Source organism: Hemibagrus wyckioides, linkage group LG17, assembly GCF_019097595.1.
Source record: "Hemibagrus wyckioides isolate EC202008001 linkage group LG17, SWU_Hwy_1.0, whole genome shotgun sequence".
In the NCBI taxonomy this organism is placed as follows: domain Eukaryota; kingdom Metazoa; phylum Chordata; class Actinopteri; order Siluriformes; family Bagridae; genus Hemibagrus; species Hemibagrus wyckioides.
The window spans coordinates 10659707-10684231 of NC_080726.1; the positions used below are offsets into that span (position 1 = coordinate 10659707).

At 36.7% G+C, this 24525-nt stretch overlaps 1 protein-coding gene across 1 annotated transcript in view; it reads left to right on the forward strand.

The window, feature by feature from the left end:
* Nucleotides 1-2811: 2811 nt before the first annotated feature.
* gbe1b (glucan (1,4-alpha-), branching enzyme 1b) overlaps nt 2812-24525 on the forward strand; it is a 134647-nt gene continuing 112933 nt past the window's right edge. The window contains exons 1-4 of the mRNA XM_058413302.1: nt 2812-2986; nt 16777-16946; nt 17999-18114; nt 23370-23495. Coding sequence (XP_058269285.1) covers nt 2889-2986; nt 16777-16946; nt 17999-18114; nt 23370-23495 — 510 coding nt within the window. The 5' untranslated portion in view covers nt 2812-2888. The remainder of the gene's footprint in view (nt 2987-16776; nt 16947-17998; nt 18115-23369; nt 23496-24525) is intronic.

A 24525-nucleotide genomic window follows, 5' to 3' on the forward strand; every position in this document is an offset into this window, starting at 1 on the left:
TTACTTAATGTCACAAAGCACTGACACTGGAGAGTGCTGAATAAACATCTCTTTAAAGACAACTTCAGCAAATCGACAATTCCTCATATTGTTGACTTTTATTAAACTCAGATTATATGGCATATCTGCTGTCCAAGACCTTGCAAATGATCAGTTATATAATGTAAACCTGTGATTTTTACAGAGGGTACTATTGCCAGCCTATTAATACAGGAAGTTATAGAAAAATCATCAACACTGTCTGACCAATCAGAATCGAGCATTGCATTTGACCAAACAGAATCGACTGAAACTATGGCACAAACCTCGGTTATACATATGATTCTTTTCTTACAGAAACAATAGATAGCTGAAATGATATAAGTCTTGTCATCAACACAGACAGATAAATATTTCACCCACCAAGGCTATAGCACATAGCAACACTCTGACAGACATAAAACAGTTGTTATCGCCGTGACCTTTTTTTCTAACCTCTTCCCATTCCCACAATATCTTATTCCACCTTATTCATGAATCATACATACCATACCTTCCAAAGCAAATGAGGAATATATGTAGAATATTTAGCTCTTTGTGCACAGCTTTGACCTTCACTTTCCATATTCATGAATATTCCATTGCTAATATTTAAATGATTGCTCCTTTATAGGTCTAGATGACCCCAGCTGGCAATAATCAGACTGGCTTTTGATCACATTACCAGTGAGACATCATAAGCTATGTGAGTAATACATTTTTTATTACGCTGCCATTTCAATGATTGAAGACGGAATTTGCAGTTCATTCCGTCGAGCTTTCCCAGGGAAGGTGACCGCTTCCCTAGAAAGCAAATGAATTCGATGAGCTTTTTATTCACCAAAAAAAGTAATTAAACAAAGTCACATGTCTACAGTGCTTTAATTCTTTCTTTTTTTACCACACAGTGAGCTACACAGTCAGTTTAACGCCATGTTTTCATGTCATGTTGTAAAGTGCTTCTAAAGAATGTTATAGATCTGAACGAAACTCTTTATTTGTCTTCAAATGATGTCTGTGCTCTTATACTCCCCATTTACTCTATACTGTATACTGTTGACTTCACAATCTAATCATCCTGTTTCTGATATATGATTCTAAGGACAAAAGGGTACTGCTTTTTAAAAGTTTCTTAAATATACTGTACATCCTGTATATAAGCACACCAACAGACCATAGTGTTGATTCATGTGTATCTGGTACCTTGTTGTAATAAACTGTGCTGTCTTTATCTAAATGGTCTAAAACATTAACAAAATTAACCAAAAATATAAAAGAAAAGAAAAAATATTGCTAAAAACATCTGGAATGTAAGAAAAACAAACCAACAACCATTTTTTATTTACTACTTTATTTAAACATTTTTAGAGAACAGTTTGCACAAACTCTGACCTGGGCAGTGATTTCAGTTTGATTAAGACCACTGCCAAATGTTCAAAGAGCAATATTCTTATCTGGACATTTGTCAATTTGTTTAACTTTTGCTGGAAACTGGAACATGTTACTTTTCCTTATTCAATGCAGACCACATGCCCTTGAAATGTACAGCGATATATATTAATTATGAAAATGTTTATACAATCTTAATAATCATAGGAAACTCATTATTTTCTTTTCTTGTCTGTTGCTGGTACTTTTATAGGCACTGTGGCACAAAATAATAGCATCCCACTGGTGAAAATATATGCTGCACTCTTTCCCACTGAGAATAATCTGTCTAATTTCTGAAGTAAATGCTATCTTTGGAAAATAACCAAACCATATGTGCTTTCTAAAACGATTAGAGAAAAGGCTTGCAGGTAGCTTAGACCCTGTTGCCATGGGGAAATCGTATTATGTGAGTCAAGATTTTATTTAGGATTATCTTCCACCATACTTTTTTTGTACTTACAAATCTACATTTATATGAAAACACATTTATTCCAGATATTAAAGTTATAACAACAGTGTTGCATTTTGCATGTTCTCCCTGTGTTTACATGGGTTTCCTGTGGGGTTTTGTGTGTGTGTGTGTGTGTGTTGTGAGGACTAGTATTTTTTATTTGTGTATGTAGAATAAAATTGTGTTCATGATTGTGTTTTTTTTATAATGTAAATCAAAATGTCTATGAAAAAATAAAAAATAAAAAAAAATAAAAATAAAATAATAATAATAATATTTCTTTGTATTTATTAAATTACAAAATAGTTGAATAAATTTTTTTTTTAATGTGTTATAATAAAGGGACATTTGAAATTAAGTGCTGAGTCGTTTTGCTCACAGTAACATGTTAATATGCAGAATTTAGTATTTTTGGAAATGCATGGACACAAATTGATAAAAATTTAATAAAAGAAATGATGCTGATTATGAGTTTTAATAATAAATGGCTGGTATAATATATTTTATTGAGGTTAATTCGTTAAGGTTGAAAATATCCATGCGCAAGACCTGCGCATAGTATCACAAGTTTCATGACAGTAAAAGATAGATAGATAGATAGATAGATAGATAGATAGATAGATAGATAGATAGATAGATAGATAGATAGATAGATAGATAGATAGATAGATAGATAGATTTATTCATCCCAGAGGCAAATTCACCTATTATAGCAAATAAGGATAAAATCTTTAATTGAAACAAATTAAGAAAATCTATATTTAAAGAAGAAGAAGAAGAAGAAGAAGAAGAAGAAGAAGAAGAAGAAGAAGAAGAAGACGCAAATTAGGCACACAGTTATCACTGATCTGAAATGCACGTGATCCGTATTTCACCAGTACACGGATGAGGTTGAACAACCCCGCCCACTTCGCTGTATCCTAAGCGGCGTTCAACAGCTCGCGCTGCTGAATCACTCGGTGTTCGATTGCTCTCTCCTGAAGCGAACATGGCAGATACAGAAGCGCAGTTTTCTATCCCCGACTTCAGCACCCCTCTACAAATGGACCCTTACCTCAAACCGTATGAAAAGGACTTTAAAAGGAGGTAACGTGTGCTTTTAAGTCTCGTTTGCATTGCACTACGTGTTCGTAGCGGCCCTGACGCACTCAGACCAGACTAAACGCACAGCAGCTCGTCTTTGACCGCTGTGACTTCCTCCTGTCTTGATAGCTACTCCCTAAAACGATCTCTTTATCATTCATAATCGCACAAACAGAGAGACACTGCTAACTCCATTCCCTGCTTTGTGGTCTGTAAACTCTGCAGTGGATTTACTGTTAAGATCATTAGTTTGATAGCTTGCACAACTATAACACAAGGTTAAATCCTGGATTGCTCCATATCAGCTAAATACACATGATATACAAGCATATTAGCATCATAATGCCCTATGTAGTACACTTCATTCAGGACTAGGATGGATCTGGGGTTTATCTGTTTATCTACTGTACACAGGCTTCTTCCTTTAACTACGCTATGGATGAGCTAGCTGTGCTAACAGTGCTATACCCTCATTTCCCCCGCGCACCTAAAGACAGAACAAGCACAGCTCTCTCTCTCTCTCTCTCTCTCTCTCTCTCTCTCTCGCCCTTATATCTCTGATTACTTTAAATTCATTTATGGATTAAGTGAGCTGCACTCTTTTGCATGCTGTGCTTCCTTCGAGTTTGACAGGTGTGACGTAACACCCAGGCCACGCCCCCCATTTTAAAGGGCACCGTCAATGTTATGTATGGCTCTGAGAAGTTTTCCAAGTCTGGTTTTTTAATGCCATACTATGAGAAAAAAAACAAAACAAAACAAAACATGCAAGCTCAACAATATGTGGAAATATTTATTTACTCTCTCCAGAGGGACTGCGTCTAGCACAATTATTGTGCCTGAGGAAACACACTTCATTAGCAGGTTCAGTAGGTGTGTGAGAGGAAGATAATGACCAGACTGTCCTGCACTCTCTGATAAATAATGTGTTCAGTCATAATAAAGTGTCGCAGTATATTTTACTATCTGGAATTCAAGGATCCTTAGGGGTCCGTAAAGCACAGGCAGGGGCCGGCAATTTACTAAAAATTTTGTTGCAGTCATGGAAATCACATTATCAATGCTGCCATTATCAAAGTTATTAATATTGTTCAGAGATAGCACAATACCACTTTTACTTTTATGATACAGAAACCTTGACTATCAGCCAATACCAATACTCATCTGATATTTGTGTTCAATTAGAAATGACTGCTTTGCTAAAACACAAAACCACAACTTTTTGGTTGATTAGAAGACTTTCACACAAAATCAATTATTTTCGCTCTGATATCAGAGCCACCATTTATTATTATTATTATTTACATAATTAATTAATCAATCGATTTAAAAAATAAAATAAAATAAATAAATAAATAAATAAATAAATGTATTTATTTATTTGTTGGCTTTGACTCAATACTGATTCTGGGTATGGGATTAGAGACATCTCTGTTTGTTCTTACTGTTATTAGTTTGGTCACTATACTTTAGTAGGCTTAATCCAGACATAAATAATGCCAACTTGAATCTGATTTAATAAAAATATATTCAGGAAATAATAACAATGTAAAGGAATAACAAGCTGTATGGCTCCTGTGTGCACATTTAAATAATAATACTTATAGCTAATAAAATTAACAGCTAACCGATTCAATTTTGTTGACAGAAAATCTCTGTTCTCAAGGGGTGGAAAAAGAGGAAATATTTTTCCTCAGTTAAATCGTAAAACTTTTAGAACAACTAGTCTATACTATTCCAAGCTGCCCACCAGACATTTATGACTATTTTTGCATAATGGCACTTACAGAAGAGCCACACATGCTTTTCACTCAGGATGTAATACATTTTGTTTAGTAGCTCTTAACATGCAGATTGTTCCACTTGAACCTAATGTACTGCCATGTTTGAAAAGGTTGAAGATGTATGGAGGACCTGGACTTATAGAGTAACCTGTGAAAATTAAAAAACACACCTCTTCATTTTTAAACAAATAAATAAATGCAGAAATAATTACAGAAACAAGAGAATAAGGAACACATCATGCATGCAGGATAAATACAGGAAGCAGAATACATAGAGCAAAATTAGGCACTTGAAATGAAATGAAAAAATAACGATGGTCTTAATAATCACTCTACTAAGGATTAAACAGTAAAACAACCATTATAATAAATCAGATCATTATTAATTTTTGTTTTGATATATTTTTGTTTTGTATGATATACAACATACACCGATCAGGCATAACATTATGAAGTGAATAACACTGATTATCTCCTCATCATGGCACCTGTTAGTGGGTGGGATATATTAGGCAGCAGGTGAACATTTTGTCCTCAAAGTTGATGTGTTAGAAGCAGGAAAAATGGGCAAGCGTAAGGATTTGAGCGAGTTTGACAAGGACCAAATTGTGATGGCTAGACCACTGGATCAAAGCATCTCCAAAACTGCAGCTCTTGTACAGTAGGGTGTTCCCGGTCTGCAGTGGTCAGTATCTATCAAAATCTATCCTTTAAGTCCTGTAACTTCCAGGAGTTAAAGAATCTAATGCTAACATCTTGGTACCAGATACCACAGCACACCATCAGGGATCTAGTGGAGTCCATGCCTCAATGGGTCAGGGCTGTTTTGGCAGCAAAAGGGAGACCAAACACAATATGGCAGGAGGTCATAATGTTATGCCTGATCAGTGTATGTCATGTATATTCCAATACCAGTTTCATTCCAACACCTCACTGTAAAATGCTGGGGCTTTCCAGTCTTCTTGCAGAACCTAGTATAGTGATATGATATGATATGATATGATATGATATGATATGATTTTTTTTAAAAACCAAAAACATGACCTAATACTTAATATGGTCAATTACTTCAATAAACAACAATACAAAATATATGTAACATAGATTTTTTTTAACAACTATAAATAGCAAATAACAGCTATAAAAGAAAAAAAAATGCACACCCATCATTTTAAAGATATTTATTAATTCGGCTTCTTCATGATAAATCCAGTGATATAATGCTAACAATATATTTAATCATATAAACTTATTCATAAACTAGTTTTAAACCCATACTCATACAAACTGTACTTAACAGTACAGAAGGTGACCCATGTAACAGCAGCAACAATTTGCAGACCTCAATTTGTCTTTGACAGTCATGTGCAGTATTCTCTATGATAATCATGCCCCTGCGCTGCCTCATCAGTAGTGGTTATGACAATGATGATGTTGCATAACAACATTTTAAAATGACCTGAAAAAATCTTTAATATTAATGGATGGCAGAGAGGTATCGGTAACAATTACTGAATCTGTGACAGTTATGCTGTTATTGCCACAGAGACCTGGGACAAGGTGAAATAGACATGTTTAATTAACTTTGAAGGATCTAATGTCTCTAAAGGATCTAAAAATATTAAAGGTCATTAATTCTCCTTCTTTCTGCTTAACTGTTGTTAATAGTGAAGTCATTGCAAGCAAAATGTGTTTCAGTGGCTCTCAAAGGAACACTGTCTTATTTACAGATGATATGCTATTCTTAAATATGGTGAGTCACATTGCAGACCAGAATATGACCAGTTTTTTTTTTCTTTTTTTTCTTTTCCCTCAGGTTAAATCGCTCCTCATTGACCCATTGCTAATTATTACAGGTATTACTGTAGCACAGTTACAGGAGGCTCATGAGGACGTCTGTAGGTCATTGCCCAAGAGCAAAGGCTAAATTTTTACCCATTGTCCTGAATCTGTAGAATGTGCCGACCTGGCTGGCCAACTGCCAAACAAAACCAAAAGAGGCAAAAACAGTTTTTTCCCCCCTTCATGGCTCTTTCATGAATATTTAATATTGATGATTTCACATAATGGAATAATTAAGAGAATGGAGTGCGATTCAGAGGACATAATTGAGTGCAGTGAGCGAATATAACAATGTTCTTGTCTTTGCATTAAAATTAGGTAATAGGAAATAAGTAAGAATAAAATAAGTAATTTTTTAATTTCTTTTATTTTTTTGCCTTAATTATTATATACACATGGGGGGCATTAATATATTCACATACACATGGGGGTGGTAGGGGGTGATGTTGGGGTAGGGGGATGAGTGGTGGCTTAGGAAAACCCATTATATGCTGTTGTGGCTGAATTCTGTTATATATGTATATATTTTTTAACCAAATAATGTGGTCTGCCTAAAGATGTCTAAAAAGTTGGATTTCCACACACCCTGAACCCCACACAACCTAACAGATTTCATATGTAATCAGATATCGGCTGTCAAACATCCACGATGCTCCTGCGCTATCAAATGGTCACGAAAGCAGAGAAAAACGCTTACACACTCTGTTCAGATGACATTAAAATGTAAAAATGTTTAAATGACCTAATTACAAGACAAGAAACTTCAGCAGAACAGAGCTCACTATCGACGATCACGAGGCTTTTGTTCAAAAACTAGTTGTGAATTGTGTTGAAATTTATTGCCACATATGAGAACGTCTCCCTGTGTTGTAATGTGTGCTTTGTTGCTTACACAGTTTCCTTTCTTTTTCCCAACATTCACTCAAAGAATCAATCCTCTATCATTATGTAAACTTCATAGCTTTTTTTGGGCGGAGTAGCTTTCTGTCTACATGATATACCTCTATATAAAATTTATTATGGTGGTTAACATTTTTTTTTAAATGTGTTACATGCACTTTTGCTAACAGTTGGGCTTCTGAAACTTACAAATCAATAGAGATCTTCAAAAATGCTGGAGACTCCAGAAATGATGTCTCCTCACAGAAAACTTCACCATAACATCAATTTCACATTTTAAATCTGTTTATGTGGAGCATCCATATTACATGCACTATATTGCTAAAAGTTTTGGGACACTTTGAATTCAGGTTGTTTTTCAGGAGGTGGGCTCGGCCCCTTAGTTCCAGTGAAAGGAACTCTTAATGCTTCAGCATACCAAGACATTTTGGACAATTTCATGCTCCCAACTTTGTGGGAACAGTTTGGGGATGACCCCTTCCTGTTCCAACATGACTGTACACCAGTGCACAAAGCAAGGTCCATAAAGACATGGATGAGTGAGTTTGGTGTGGAGGAACTTGACTGTCCTGCACAGATTCCTGACCTCAACCCGATAGAACACCTTTGGGATGAATTATAGCAGAGACTGCGAGCCAGGCCAAAACTGGGATGTCCGCCTTAACATGCACATGAATGTAATATGTTGTTGGGCCACCCTTTGCAGCTATAACTGCTTCAACTCTCAAGGCTTTCCACAAGTTTAGGAGTGTGTTTATGGGAATTTCTGACCATTCCTCTAGAAGCGCATTTGTGAGGTCAGGCACTGATGCTGGATGAGAAGGCCTGTCTCACAGTCTCCACTCTAATTCATCCCAAAGGTGTTCTATCAGGTTGAGGTCAGGCCAGTCAAGTTCCTCCACACCAAACTCACTCATCCATGTCTTTATGGACCTTTCCTTTGTGCACTGGTGTGCAGTCATGTTAGAACAGGAAGGGGTCATCCCCAAACTGTTCCCACAAAGTTGGGAACATGAAATTGTCCAAATTAGCTTGGTATGCTGAAGCATTAAGAGTTCCTTTCATGGAACTAAGGGGCCGAGCCCAACCTGAATTCAATGATGTGGAGGGGTGTCCCAAAACTTTGGGCAACATATACCTTACATATACCTTACAGACTCTGCAAAATTATATAATTATTAAAAATTAGGGATCATAAAATTTAGCTTTTTTTTATTTATTTATTTAGTTTTGCCCTGAATATGCTGTTTCACATAACAGATGTTTAAATATAGTCCACAAGACAAATAAAGAACTGAATTTCCACAAAAGAACCAGTTTTAATGTTTTGATGGTTCTTCAAAAATCCTGTCTTAAAACCGCCCAAAAATCTTCAAATAAATCCTTCAGGTCCTGCACATTCCAGCATCTTCTGCATATTTGACCCTTTTACAAAAAGGTGCAAATGTTCACTGATGCTCAAGAAGGCAGCATGTTACATTAAGAGCCAAGGAGGTGTAAACGTTTTGCAAAGGATAATTGGTGTAAATTATTATTTTGTTTAAAGATCTTATTTTCTCTTTTAGTACTGACCTTCAGAAGTTACAATATCACCCTGTTCGAAAGTAAACACCCCTCTGGCTCTTAACCTACTTGAGAATCAGTGAACCTTTTGTAATAGTTATTTACAAGTTGTGTATGATTCATGGGGGATAGCTGTTCTCATGACATGAAAAATTTAGTTGGTGAGAAAGTGAGTTGTTCTAACTAATTCTGATAACAGCAGAGGGTCCTGCAGACTGTTGTTGATCAAGTCTTATGTGACAGGACCCAAGAGGACATGTAGGATTTGCCATTTATGTCAACATCCTAATCCTAAGTATGTGCAGTTTTTCCACAATCAGGACAAAGCACATTCTCTAATGTACTGAGAATATATACAAGAAAAATATTCACTCTTTGTAACAGAGGCGCTGATGAAGCTGTAGCATATAGCATTATTGGAGTAGCTCTGTGGAATAAGTTTCTCTTGTTCTTCTTAACTGCCTTCTCGAATGCTGTTTGAAAAGCTTTTCTCCCAGCTGTGTGAATTTCTAGAACGCAAGCTGTGATGTGCATCCTAAACACCCGGGTTCAGAAATTATGCTTGTTTTTGCCTGGACTTTTTGACATAATTGTGTCATAATGTCTTATTTTTCCGTCATGATTATCAACCTAGCTATTTTGACGATACCTTCGTGGCAACGTGTCTTTTATATTGAAGCTCGGTTGGCCTTACCGAGTTACATTGTTCCTTAGTGTACTCTCCAAGAACAAAATTGAACACCCCCGCTGTCCTCTAATGCCACCATGTTGACTGGACTGAAATGTTGGCCGTGTCAGCCTGGCTGTGTTCTCTGTGGTGAGCTCACACTTTCTCCAGCTGTTCTCTTCACTCAGGCTTGCATTGAACACCTGTGCACATTATAGAGAGAGGATGAGCTGAATACTTAAAGACTGCTGGCGAACACACGGGCCTTTTTTGCATTTATTCAGCCTGGAGTGTTACTTTTCTTTTTTCTTTTTTTTTCCTTTGAACTGACTACATTATGCGAAGTTTTCTTCTACATTAACATTTCCTCTCTGAGGCTGGAGATATACATCAATAATTGGCAATTATCTGGAATTTCTACCACTGTCCTGTACGTTTTAGTGCTTTCCTTGAATTAAAACTTCTGATTCTACTCCTAATAAACGGAATAAGGGCAATTATGTTGAATTGTAACATCATTAAGGATCTGCTGGCAACACAAGATTTCAGTAAGGGTAGTACTCCTCCAGGTTCAGGTGAATGAATACTATACTGGGCAAAAAATAGATCAGAAGTGTTATTTTGCTTTTTATTTAAATCTTGATTATAATTCATTTCTTGTAGTTTTGGAAAGTAGTTTTTTTTTTTGGTTCACTTTCATCATTTCAAATAAACAGAAATTGCTGTTTTCTTTCGAATTATATTACATTATAAGCCCACACTATACACAGATCAGGCATAACATTATGACCACCCACCTAATATCGTGTTGGTCCCCCATTTGCTGCCAAAACAGCCCCGACCCGTCACACACTGTGTATTCTGACATCTTTCTATCAGAATCAGCATTAACTTTCACACCGTCATGGATCTGCCGTTACATCTGTCAGCTTGTGACAGCAAGGAATTAGTGCCTATAATGAACTCAGAAACTACACTGACCTTCCTCATGGGCCTTGATTGCTGTTGTAGAAAGGACATTAATCAGTTACAGTTAGATTATTTACTGTCCACTGTCACCCAAATGAGGATGGGTTCCCTTCTGAGCCTGGTTCCTCTCAAGGTTTCTTCCTCATATCATCACAGAGAGTTTTTCCTTGCCACCGTCACCACTGGCTTGATCATTAGGGATAAAATAGGGATAAAATAGTGTAATAATTTAATTTAATAATTTTTTTTCTCTTAGTTTCTCTTCATTTGTAAAGCTGCTTTGAGACATTGTCCATTGTAAAAGGCACTATACAAATAAATTGAAAAGAAAAAAAAACTACTTCAGCAATTTGAGCAACAGTAGCTCGTCTAGTCACACGGGCCAGCCTTCACTCCCCACATGCATCATTGAACCTTGGCCATCCATGACCCTGCCGCCGGTTCATCACTGGTTCTTCCTTGCACCACTTTTTATAGACACTGACCACTGCAGACCGGGAACACCCCACAAGAGCTGCAGTTTTGGAGATGCTCTGATCCGGTCATCTAGCCATCACAATTTGGCCCTTGTCAAACTCACTCAAATCCTTACGCTTGCCCATTTTTCCTGCTTCTAACATCAACTTTGAGGACAAAATGTTCACTTGCTGCCTAATATATCCCACCCACTAACAGGTGCCATGATGAGGAGATGATCAGTGTTACTCACTTCACCTGTCAGTGGTCATAATGTTATGCCTGATCAGCGTATACTTTTCACTCTCCTGCCATTTACAAAATGGTCATATAGTTTGATTTGCAAAACACCTATGTTCGTTGTATAAACTTTAGTTTAATCTTGTTTTTGCGCAGAGTTTCATGCAGACCCTGTGTCCATGTGGGTTTTCTTTTGGGTTTCCCAAAATGCATGTATGTAGCTAGATTGGCTCAGTTCCCCATAGTCTTCATCCGGGGTGTCTTTCACGCCTCAAACCCTAACCACGATTAAGTAGTGACTGAATACGAATGTGACCTATTTCACAAGTATGTATCATTGAATCAGAATAAGAATTTAGTTAAATTTAGTGAGTGCGAGCAATGGAGGCATAACAGGAAGTGTTATTGCCTCACAGTTCCAACAGCCAGCAAAGTTTGATTTTGTCTAGTTAGCTGAATTTAGATAAAGTCCCCCAAACCAAGAATGATGCTTTATTAATTAAGGGGGGGGGGAAATCATGATTAAGATTTAAAATATGATTCATTCTGAAGACCTTACGTAAGCTTTAACCTCTCACCAAATCTTCTGTGTGAGATGTCACAACATGGTGTCCAGTTTTCTGAACCTTGAACTAAAATGTTTTGTATATATTTAGTTTTTCTGAGCTCTTCAGTACAAAGTAAACAGAACGGGCATAGTTAATTTTGGTGAATAGCTATAGTACAGGATACTCAGCATGGTAATATTATCAGTTTGATAACACATTTGACCTCCCTGGCTTTGTTTGTTTGCTATTTTTTGCTTTAGCAATACACCCCGTTGTGCTGTTTATTCATTATTTCCTGCATGGCATTGTGGTTAAAACTCATCTTTATTCTAACAGTAAATTGTCGGAAATGATGATGTGGTAAAGAATGTTAATATGTTTACTGCATCGCATTGGAATTAAAGCCAAGAAAAACTTCTCTCTTTTTTTCCCCCTTTTTTATGTAGTAGTTTTCTTTCTCAAGCAGGGTAGTAAACTTTCTTTTCAAAACTTTTTTTTATATCTTTTCTAATTTGATTATAGGGAATTTAGTAGTTAGTGACACAATGCTGAATCCCAACTGTGCTTTAACTGTCTTAGGTTACTCTTGAATGAAGATTAAGGTGTGTGTGTGTGTGTGTGGCTTTGTGTCTGCGTATGCCTTTGTGTCTGTGTGTGTCTTTGTGTCTGCATGTGTCTTTGTGTGTGTGTGTGTGGGCTTGTGTGCAATTTCTTAACATTTAGTTGAGGAATAAATACACTTCTTCTGCTTGGTGTAATCAATTATCCAATTGTCTTTAGTACATTGTGCCACACTTTCAGGAGCTGCCTTTTGAAAGGAACATGAAGCTCTGTGCGATTTGTCAAACGTGTAAGAAATCTTAACACATAATGCACAACTTCACAGTACGAGATGTACTCTGCATTGCTGAATTTAAGGAATTATAAAACCTCACATGGGAAAGGAAGTTAGCAGAGCGTGTGCATTCTGCGAGAAATCGAGCTGTTTGAATAAGAAGGTCTATAACAAGCACTGTAAAAAAAAAGTAAGGTAAGCTAAGATAAAATGATGGTTTAAGTTGGAAGTGTCATGTAGGAAACACACTGAAGAGGACATCAAGGACAACAACAGTGTATACCAATTGTGTGCTCATTATTACTAATAATAAGGCTGGCCCAAGTTTTGATTCGGCAGCGGTTCAGTAATGACTAGGTTGGAAATCAGCTTCCTCTGAAATCTCCTTGACAGGCTGATTGAGATGCAGTTTTGGATGTCTTCTCCAGACTCTAATCAGCTGGGACACGAGCCGGGGGACATGCCAAGAATATCAGCACTTTATTGGGCGCCACTAAGCTAATCCTCCACCCAATTCACAGCGTCTGAGTTGTTATAATAGCACAGGCTTTTAGGATTCAGACAGAACAGTAAGGAGCAAGTTTGTTATTTTCTATATTTTCATGGGTTTCAGCTAATACAAATGTATATTAATCTGAAATATGTAGTATAAAATTGTGTTTGATTTTTATAGCCATTAATTATAGCAAAGGGAATTAAACTTTAATTGAATTAAACAAATAAACTTTTTAAACACCTTTATATCCGTTAGTCATGATGTTACAGAGAAAAGAAATATTCCATGTCAGCTATGTGGATCGATCTGTTTATAATAAAAAACATTTGAATTAATAGAAAATGTAAGAGATGTAGGCTTGGTATTAATGTTACCTATAACACTGATTAAAGTAAGTCTTAAACACAGAAATCTGATTTATAACTGCTGGCACTGGGGATAAAAAGTGTGAGATTTATTTGTGATAGCTTTATTTGTCTATTTAATTATGTATGCACTTCTTAAGTACTGGGAATTAATTAAAAAGCTTCTCATCAATGCATTTAAAGTGTTTAAGGTCGGAAAGCTCCTCCAAAATGAAGTTATTTTCCTGTCAAGAATAATTGACACACTGTCTGGATAATGCTGTGGCTGAATTCTAGCTAACAAATAAACAATATATTTGTGTCTATGTTTAATGGCAATGAAAAGTCTAGACACCCCTGTTAAAAAATATACCAAAAAATTATTTTATTTCAGAACTTTTTCCGCCCTCAGTGTGAAATGATAAAAGAAAACAACGAGAAAACTTTTTAAGGGCGAAAAACACATTGGAAAAGTATACACGCCCCAACTCTGACACTTTGTTGAAGCAGCTTTTGATTTTATTCCATCACTCAGTGTTTCTTGGATAAGAGTCTATCAGCATGGCACATCTTTACTTGGCAAAATTTTTCCCACTCTTTCTTGCTAAAACATTCTAGAGCCATTAAATTGTGCAGGCGTCTCCTGTGCACAGCCTGCTTCAGGTCACCCCACAGAGTTTTAGTGTGATTCAGGTGTGGGCTCTGGCTAACTCATTCAAAAACATTGATCTTTTGGTTAAGACATTCCTTTGTTGATTTGGATGTGTGCTTTGGGTCACTGTCGTGCTGAAATGTGAAATTCCTTTTCATCTCCTGCTTGCTAGCAGACACCTGAAGGTTTTTTACTAACAATCGACTGGTATTTGTAGCTATTCATGATTCCCTCCACATTGATAAAGCCCCTTAAAGAAAAGCAGCTCCTAAGCGTGATGCTGCCACCACCATGCTACACCATAGGTATGGGGTTCTCATAGTGATATGGATTTTATTGCACCAGACGTACCTTTTGAAAATAAGACATTCTTATACCTCTTGGAATTTGTCTCATCAGACCATAACACACGGTTTGGGGCGATTTAGTTCAGCCTGGAGGTTTTTTGACAGAAAGGGCTTTGATCTAGCCACCCTACCCCATAGTACACACACATACAATATAACCTATACGGTGAATTGTATTGTCTCGTAGTGTATTGTTTCTGCTCTGTCTCTTGTCTTCTATCTTTTGGACTTCACGTGGAACTGTGTGATTGTACTTAGTCCCTTGTTCTTTGTTATTTTTATGTAGCTCTGCATCTTTATGCACCCCCATGGTCGCAAAGGAATGTTGTTTCATTTCACTGTGTCCTGCACCAGCTACACTATGAGTCAAAAGTTTGGACACACCTTCCATGGTCTTTCCTAATGTTTATTTCTTTCTACATTGTAAAACATGATATTGAGGTATGTCTGCTACTGATGCTCTGTAAAGTCTTCATAACGGCTCTAATCTGAGGTGCTGTTAATTGGTGATTTCTGAGGCTGGTAACTCTAAATGAACTTCCCCTCTGCAGCAGAGGTAAGTTTTGGTCTTGCTTTACTGGGATGGTCTTCATGTGAGCCAGTTTCATCATGGTGCTTGATGGGTTTTACAAATGCACTTGACAATACTGTTCTCACAAGAACTATTCCAGAACACCTGACCTTCGTGTCTTAAAATAACAACTGACTGTCGTTTTTCGTCATTACATTTGGATTACTTAAGTCCATGTGTGTTATTTCATAGTTTTGAAATCTCCAGTATTGTTCTAGAATGTAGAAAATAAATCCATAAACAAAAAACATTTAATAAAAAGGTGTGTCCAAACTTTTGACTGGTAGTGTATATATGGTTGAAATGACAATAAAAGCTTCTTGACTTGACTGACCAGGTTTTTGGTCAAAATTAGTGTTTTAATCAATTTATTTTTTCACATAAGACTAACATTAATAGCTTTACACTAGTAAATATGACCCTTTGCTCAAGCTGCAGTGGAAAAAAAAGAATCTGATTTACCTAATACATGTTGTGTTCATGTATTTTCAAATCCCTGAGTAAAATCGACCTCTCTACTCGTTACTTGACATATCATCAACATTTATTTCTAATCATTAAAGATGTTCTCTTCCTCCGTGGTTGCCAGCCGGCAGGAAGAAAGGCACAGTAGACAGTGTTACAAATGTACTACTTATTGTCTGTAAAGGAAGAGCTTATATAGTGGGAAACAAGCAGTGGCTAAGACTCAGTTAAGAAAATGCACTCTCTCTAAGAATAGATATAAACCATGCATGCAGAGCTGAATGTGCTAAGTACGGAGATAATGCAAACATCTGGATCCTGTAAATCACCTAACAATACTTGTAGTTATAGTCCCACCAGTCGGTACCAACATCCTTGTGAGATTATTATTATGAATATATCAGACTCGCTCTACATCATTCGATCTAGTCATTAGAAACTTGTTTAAGTTTAGTTTATTATAAGCAATATCACATTTTGATGAGAGACTTTATCTTAATATATTTTCTCTTAAATCTGACTGACAACATATTCCATTTTTTTCCCCACTGTCCTGGATTGTTATGTGCATGTAACTAAATGGATTTAACCAGTTACGAGCTATCAAAATGTTCATCATGCTTCTGTGCCACAATCTGTGAAAGCCCTTTTCTCCGTTTTTACTTTGGGGTACTCTAAAATAGTTGAGATCCTTGCAAAAGAGAAAGAAGTTTCTTAAGGTTTAGTGTCGTCTGTAGTTTTCACCATAGTAGTTTTCGCTATACAGAGCAAGAACTGTGTACACAGTGTACTGCTGTGTTAAATAAGAAAAAGGGACATAAATATAAGTATCCGGTTATCTTGTTAACTTGAACCTTTCTAGGTTCCCACAGAAACGGACCACATGCTTTTGAACAGATTCTCTATGTGCCACTCTTAGTGTCCTTGAATTATATAATCTGTATAATCTTTCACTGATGTGTTCTGTTGTTTGAAGCCTGGGGGCCATCAACCCTATTAATTTTTTACAATATTTACTTAGCCCTTCATGTGTTCAAGAAGGGAATACTGAGGTTATGTCCTAGTCGATTCTTGTTTATTGATGTGTATCTCCCCTTGTGCCTGTGTTTGGCAGATATGGTTTGTTTCAGAAGCAGTTGATGCTCCTGGAGGAGGCTGAAGGGGGCTTTGATCAGTTCACACGCAGCTATAAGACCTTCGGAGCACACCGCCTGCCGGACAACACCCTCGTCTTTAAAGAGTGGGCTCCAGCTGCTGAGGCTCTGTTCCTCACTGGAGACTTCAGTATGTATAAGTTGATATTTTCTTTTACCTAAAGGTTTGCAAATTAAAATTTCATCAGCGCTGAAGTAGTCAGTCGATTGTGTCATTCGGTCAATGTTACTGCATAGATTAAAAAGATCCTTTTTTTTATGCCACTGGTTTCCTGTTTCTTTGTCCTGCTGTTCATAAAGCCAGTCCAAATATATGCTTTTATACTCTGCTCAGAACAAAGCTAATTCAATGACACTGGGGGGAAAAAAAAACAAAATAAAAAACCTGGTTAATATATTCTTTAGGTGATTATTTCACTGAAATATAAACGAATACTTTTGAAATCGCAAACTGTTTGAAATGCTTTGTGAATATAATGCCTAGGAGCTGTTATCTGCATTCACAAGTAAATTCTCATTTTATTTTAGGATCGTTTGTTATGCTGGAAAACAAGAATGAAAGGGGTTTATATACAGCTGTAGATGGAGAGGGAAAAAGTTACTTCAGTCAACTCTTAAATGATAGCAATGCAAAATATAATAGTATTCCTGAATGATAGCGAAGCTTTGTTTTTTTTTCCTGTTAAAAAGCAACTACGAAATTTCCTTTTCTTTTTCTCCTTTTAAAGCTGATTTTTTTAAGACAAAAAAAGAGTCACTGTCAACTTTCTGCTTTTTAGTAATCTAAATGCTGGCACAATTATAATTATTCGTATAATATCTTTGTTTAAGAACTACAGAGCATAGCCAATGTTTCATAAGAAATATATCAGACTGCAGAACCAATCCATGTTAATGGATTCAATCAGGTTTTATCCTCATGCTGAATCAGCACTGATATGTATGCAAAAAAAAAATGCACTTACCCGGGAAGTAGAACAAACATTTATTATTTGACTTATTTTTGGTTCTACAAATTTACACAGTAGTTTGATAATGGAAGAGAATGGGCTTCGTTGATAGTGGTTTTCTTAAAACATGATGAATTTTCAAAAATTGCGTTCAGTATTGGCTTTACATTTTAAGTCGAGTAAAGTGTTTCAGACTGAAACTTAAGCTTTTTATTTTCTTTGATTAAAATAGATGGCTGGGATAAATTTTCTCACCCATATAAAAAGCTGGAGTTTGGGAAATGGGAGCTGCACATACCGCCTAAGGAGGACAAGTCACCAGCTGTTGCTCACAACTCCAAGCTAAAGGTAAGACTTGATGTCTTGTGTGTTTGTTTTCCTGCTATATTACAATTCAACTCTAACCATAACCAGGAAGAACGGCTTAGTTCATCTTCCGTTGTCAATTACGAGTGATGCTCTGATACGTTTCACAATATACGTATATAGGTTTTCTTGACAAGTTTTGGAGAACGGATTAGTGTTTCATTTAAAAATAACGCTTTAAGGATTATTTATTCAGTCATCTGTTTATATTATTATGATCCCTAATAGGAGCAGCTGCAGAGGGAATAAAAATGTGCTTCTAAGTGCCAGAAGCAGTAAATTAAATGACTTGGTAGCTCTAACCATAGTTGAGTTACATATTGTAAAAAATGCTCATATTAGGTTAACTTCTAATATAAATGCTAATCGTCAAGGGAATTGATTTAAAAACCACATAAAAGTATTGTAATTTGTCCAAAATCTCAGCAAATCTGTCCCAGACCACAGCGGTTTCACAGTTTCAGTCAACGCCTCACCATCATAGTGTATGTTGAAACGTTTGCAACTGTGTGAAGTTAAAGTGCAATATATGTGATGTTGTGTAGAGAAAGTCCACAGTTCCAGCAGAAATTCTGTACTGGAATCAGTTTGGAATTTTCCCCTAGCAATGGGATCTGGATGACACCAGAAGCAAAGACTATATTAAGTCTACGGTGTGATGAGTCTTGGTGGAAAAAATAATGTTGGAGGACATGAGGTGACTGGATAGTGTTCAGCTGGTCTGAGCCTGCATTCTGGCCTGTGGGTTGCAATTGTAAGCTCAGGTCAGGCAGCAAGCGATAAGAAGCAGATTCAGAGCCTGGCACTCGCTTCTTCCTCAAGCTGGTGACTGGGTCCAGGCTTGGCTGAATGTACCTCCAGGAGAATAGTTCCACTCGGAGTCTTTTCCTGGACCTGGACCTTAATAGGGAAACTTAATACAATTAATATTGTTTAACATTGTAGTTTGCATTATAAAATTCTCCATTCAGCCCAGGCCAGTGACTTACAGTTATTTTAGCTAACCAGCATGTTTTCATCTGAGCTGCTAACAAACATTACACACTGATGTTTTGTTAAATATTGAAGCTGGATTATTGCACTACATACACTTATCTTAAAGTGAAGTTATAAGTTGCCATAACAATAGGTAATAAATGTTAATCACTTCATGCTAATATTAGCTGGTGGTTTGAGTTGTTGTCCATATTAAAGCCCTGAGTAACAACTAACACAGTGCTTGGTAAAAAAAAAAAAAAAACCTTAAACATCTTAATATTACATCTAGGGTTAACGTTAACTCGACTAGCTCACCAAATTAATTTCACAGCTCTGCACCTAATGAAGTATCGTTAAACTGAACTGTAAAATTACTTTTGCACTTACATTTCAATTATTTTTTAAAATGAATGTTGAAATGTTTTCTAATTAGCGTTCAATTTTATGACGCAACAGACAAAAGGGGATATTAACAACGGTGCCATTGTGTTTTATGTGGACAAACGAGATTTGATTTGGCATGTTTACATTACAGATTATGTTATCTCTCCTCTACATGCAACGCTACTTATGCAGGAATCTCAAATCCCAAATGATTTCCTATTTAATTTAGGTGCTCGCTACATAGCGTACAATCTAATCCTAGAATTGTTAACTACTATTACATATTAAGTTTAGATTAAGTTTTCTGATTTTTCATTCGTTTATTCATTCATGCTTTTCCCAGTGGGGGTTGCAATGTTTTGTTTTTTTGTTAATTAAAATTTTTAAATAGAGAAAGTAAGCTAAATTCCATGCTTCGAGCTTTTTTTTTGTTCCATTCATGTGAAATTAGGGGATAAATGCTTAGAAATCTGTACTGAAGGTGTGTTGAAATGGGGAATCCATACATACATTTTTATTTGATTGCTTGATTATTTTACGACTATTTTTAAAAGAATTTTTAGTGGCACTGCTTTGAAAGTGAAAATAGGGGCGGTGGTTAAGGCTCTGGGTTGTTGGTCGGAAGATCGGGGTTCAAGCCCCGCCTCTGCTAAGCTGCCACACTTGGGCCCTTGAGGCAAGGCCCCCAACCCCCTCCCTGCTCCAGGGGCACTGCATAACGGTTGACCCTGCGCTCTGACCTCAACCCTCTAAGGATGGGATATACAAAGAAAGAATTTAACTGTGCAGTAATGTTTATGTGACAAATAAAGGCTACTTTCCTTTTTTACTTTATTTTAGCTACTATCTGTTACTGAACTTGACAGTAGTTGAGGCCATCATTTATGGTTAGTGCAGCTATGGATTTAAATGCAAGTTTCACACAACCTGTAATGTGGCCCTACATTTCATTATGGTCTTTACTTGAATTTCTTACTTTGTGATGGTGAAAATCATTAACCTGGAAGAAACACTTCACAGAAATGCTGGCTTTTATGCATAATATAAAGTATTAAGCATAAGCATATGGCCAATTCTTGCCATTCACTTCACATCTTCTCTTCTTTGTTAGCAATATTTGATTGAAATTGCTTATATCTGGATTTGTAAATGCACCAAGATTGGTGTTTTGTCCTTTTACATGTGTTTTATGTTTGTGAGTACTACATGGCTGTAATTCACACTCGCCCGTTCTTACTCTGTCTGTCGTTCTGTCTTGTGAGGCATTCCTTCATTCATCCGGTGGTTTAGCAGTAATTGTAAAAAGTACAATTGGTGAGCGAGTACTTGGCGTGTTCTCCAGAGAGATGCTGCTAATGACCAAGACGCAGTGGGATGCTGCTCTGTGGGTCACCTGCAGGGGCCAATGGGCTAGTCATTACCTCTCCATGGTATTTGAGAGAAGGCGGCGTCAAATGATCCATCCTCAGAGAGCAAAAGAGAAAAAGACAGCGCCTTGGGGTGTGTTCATGCTGGGAGAAATGCTCCAGCATCGATCTGTGGTCCCATGCTGGCTGTGCCGTGACACTGCATCACCACAGGCAGAGAAGAGAAGAGCGAAGACTTTACGTATGTTAGATTAGAACTGCAGACTGCACAACCAAACAAGTACCCTCGCCTTCTTCTGTTTAGAGAGTGTTCGAGATCAGCACTGAGGCTCAAATAATGACTATAATAACAACTGACTCCTTTCTGTTAGTGTGTGTGCATACATATTGCAGCCTGTGTGTGTCTGTGTGTGTGTGTGTATGCATGTGCACATGCATACATATTGGAGCCTAAGTTTATAGGTGTGTGTGTGTGTGAGTGTGTGCATACATATTGGAGCCTGGGTTTATAGGTTTGTGTGTGTGTGTGCGCACTTTTTTTATTTTAGGAGTGGTTTATAGGTGTGTGTGTGTGTGTGTGTATTGAACAGAGGGTTTATATATGTGTTTGTGTGTTGTCTCCTATACTGCACATTATTTTTAGATATAAAATGAACTTTCAAGTTGCACTAGTGTTTTACTCAAATGCGGGACATTTGATAACATCCTCCCCTCCAGAGATGAATAAATTTAGTCTGGCTATAAATAACTTTCTGCAAATGATGCGCCAAGGATCAAATGACTCTTATCTTTCCCTGACAAAATGCTTTGTCTTCCTCGCATTGCTGAACAGCTGCTGAGGCGTGGGTCAGATTGCACAAAGGAAATCACAAGATTTCAACACTTACAGTAAATGTGCCTTTAAATGACTTTGATCAGAAGCAGTGTTAGACCTAAAATCTTTTCTGTGTAGAATTAATAATCTTTAGTCACAGTGATAGGTTAGTGTGTCAGCAGGTTAAATTATTAAAAAAACACATTCACACGTGTGCTTCCCTTCCTTTCCTTCTCGACATACAGTATATGTCCTGCCAAGATGTGAAAATGAGTTTCCATTTATCCTGGGAACCCTCAAAGTTTATAGTTTTTGTTTTTCAGGCATGGAAAAAATCTAGAAATAGAAAATAGATAAAATGTCATTAAATAATAGTGAGGTGCTGGGAAAGTATTAAAAAAAAAGAGTTATTTATCCACCGAGATTGTGTATCCTACTGTATTTTCACCCGAGCAGAAAATAGGGTAAAATGTTTTGGATCTTCTGACCGATTTGGTTTATTCTGTGATGAATCATGTCTTTCCTAATTGGATAGCACAATAGGATGAAATCTGAAGCAGTGAACGCTTGAAGAATTGATTAATTCATCTCCAGGAACTGACTTATTCTGTCAGTGACACTGTAGATTCAGAGTCTATCCCAGGAACACTAGACATGAGGAGGAAATACACTCTGGATGGAATGGCAGTCCAGATCAGTGCATTATGGATACACCATGGACCCATTCCTCCTACCTTCATGTTTTATAGTGAAGGGAGGAAACAAATCTGGACTCGAAGAACATGTGAAACTGGGGTCAGGATCAAACCATGGACCTTTGCAGTAACCAGTATGCTGCCTTGAAGAAGTTTTGGGACATCCTTCCAAATCACTGAATTCAGGTGTTGTTTTTCAAGGGTTGGGCTTGTTCCAGTGAAAGGAACTCTTAATGCTTCAGCATACCAAGACATTTTGGACAATTTCATGCTCCCAACTTTGTGGAAACAGTTTGGGGATGACCCCTTCCTGTTCCAACATGACTGCACACAAGTGCACAAAGCAAGGTCCATAAAGACATGGATGAGCGAGTTTGTTGTGGAGGAACTTGACTGTCCTGGACAGGGTCCTGACCTCAACCCGACTGAACATGAATTAGTGCTGAGACTGCCTTCTCAGGCCTTCTCACTGAACATCAGTGCCTGACCTCACAAATTAGCTTCTAGAGGAATGGTCAAAAATTCCCATAAACTCCAAAACCTTGTGGAAAACCTTCCCAAAAGAGTTAAAGCTGTTACAGCTGCAAAGGGAGGGCCAACTCCATATTAAATTCATGTGCATGTAAAGTTAGATGTCCCAAATCATTTGTCAATATAGTATATTTACTATATGTAGTTACTAAAATGTAGTGAAGCCAGAACAATTTCTTTATTATTTTTCTTCTAGCATATTATTGAGAGATGTATTTTAAGAAATCTACAGTATTTTGTTTAATAATATTTTAAATAATCAACAAATCTGTAGTATTGTGTTCATGAATTAGGCTAGATACTGCATCAAGCAAACAAAACAGATGAGAATGTTCCATGGTCTTAAATACCCAGTTTTATGCAACTCCTGGACCAAAACGTCCATCAGCTACTGTTTTGAGAGCATTTTACCAGCTGCTGCATCTGTGATTGCACTTGTCATAACTTCTAATTTGTCACGCTCTTTAGGTGGTGCTTCACACCAAAGAAGGTGAGCGACTGTATCGAATTTCACCTTGGGCAACGTATGTTACCAGAGCTGACGCATCAGTTGTGTATGACTGGGTGTACTGGGATCCTCCTCAGCCTTATGTGGTAAGTGCATACAGTATATTCAAACAAGGTTGATTTCTTTTTATTTTTCTTGGTGGTGGTGAAAAGAATGCAGACTGATAATACACTGACAATTAATAAAGTAAGTGTAAAAGACATCTTGAACATTTAAAAAAATGTCCTTCACAGCAACCTAGGCATTAATAAAAAATCGTTCTAAAAATTTTTTTTTTAACATTTCCCAGCCCATAATCCTTTATAGATTATGGAAAATATTCGCTGTAATTTTAGTGACCTTAGAAGGTCAGACTGAAAGTACTTTAAATAAATCATTTAAAATATTCTTAATGCCCTCAAGTCACCGGTATAAATGCTAGTTGGTCGCATTTTTGTGTATTTGCTAATTCTATGCTAAAAAACAAAACAAAAAACAAACTCAACCTTGTAATTTTCAACCTTGTTACTCATTTAAGAGCAAAATGCAGCAATTTCTATCTGAGAAGCCCTTTTTAAAATAAGACTGAAATGGTGGGTTAATGCATTTTCTGAATAAATAAATGCATATTTTCTTAGATTCAGTGTTAAAAATGTTATTCTAATAATCAAGTCTGATTTTTTTAAGGGTTACAAGGACTAAATGTCACTCTGATTGTGCAATCACCCATGAGTGCTTTTTTTTTTTTTTTAATATTTTGATAAGCTGATATGGCAGTGTTTAGAAAGTTAAGTTAAGTTAAGTTTTTTTGTTGTTGTTGTTGCTTATTATATAAGATGTAAGGTTATCATTAGAGACTATTTTAAAAACCCATTTTATCCATTTTATCAGTACTAAACAACTGATATTTGTATGTGACTTTCATACACTACCAGTCAAAAGTTTGGACACACCTTTTAATTCAATGTTTTTTTTGTTTAGGGATTTATTTTCTGCATTCTAGAACAATACTGGAGATTTCAAAACTATGAAATAACACACATGGACTTAAGTAATCCAAATGTAATGACAACAAAAAACAGTCTGTTGTTATTTTAAGACACGAAGGTCAGGTGTTCTGGAATAGTTCTTGTGAGA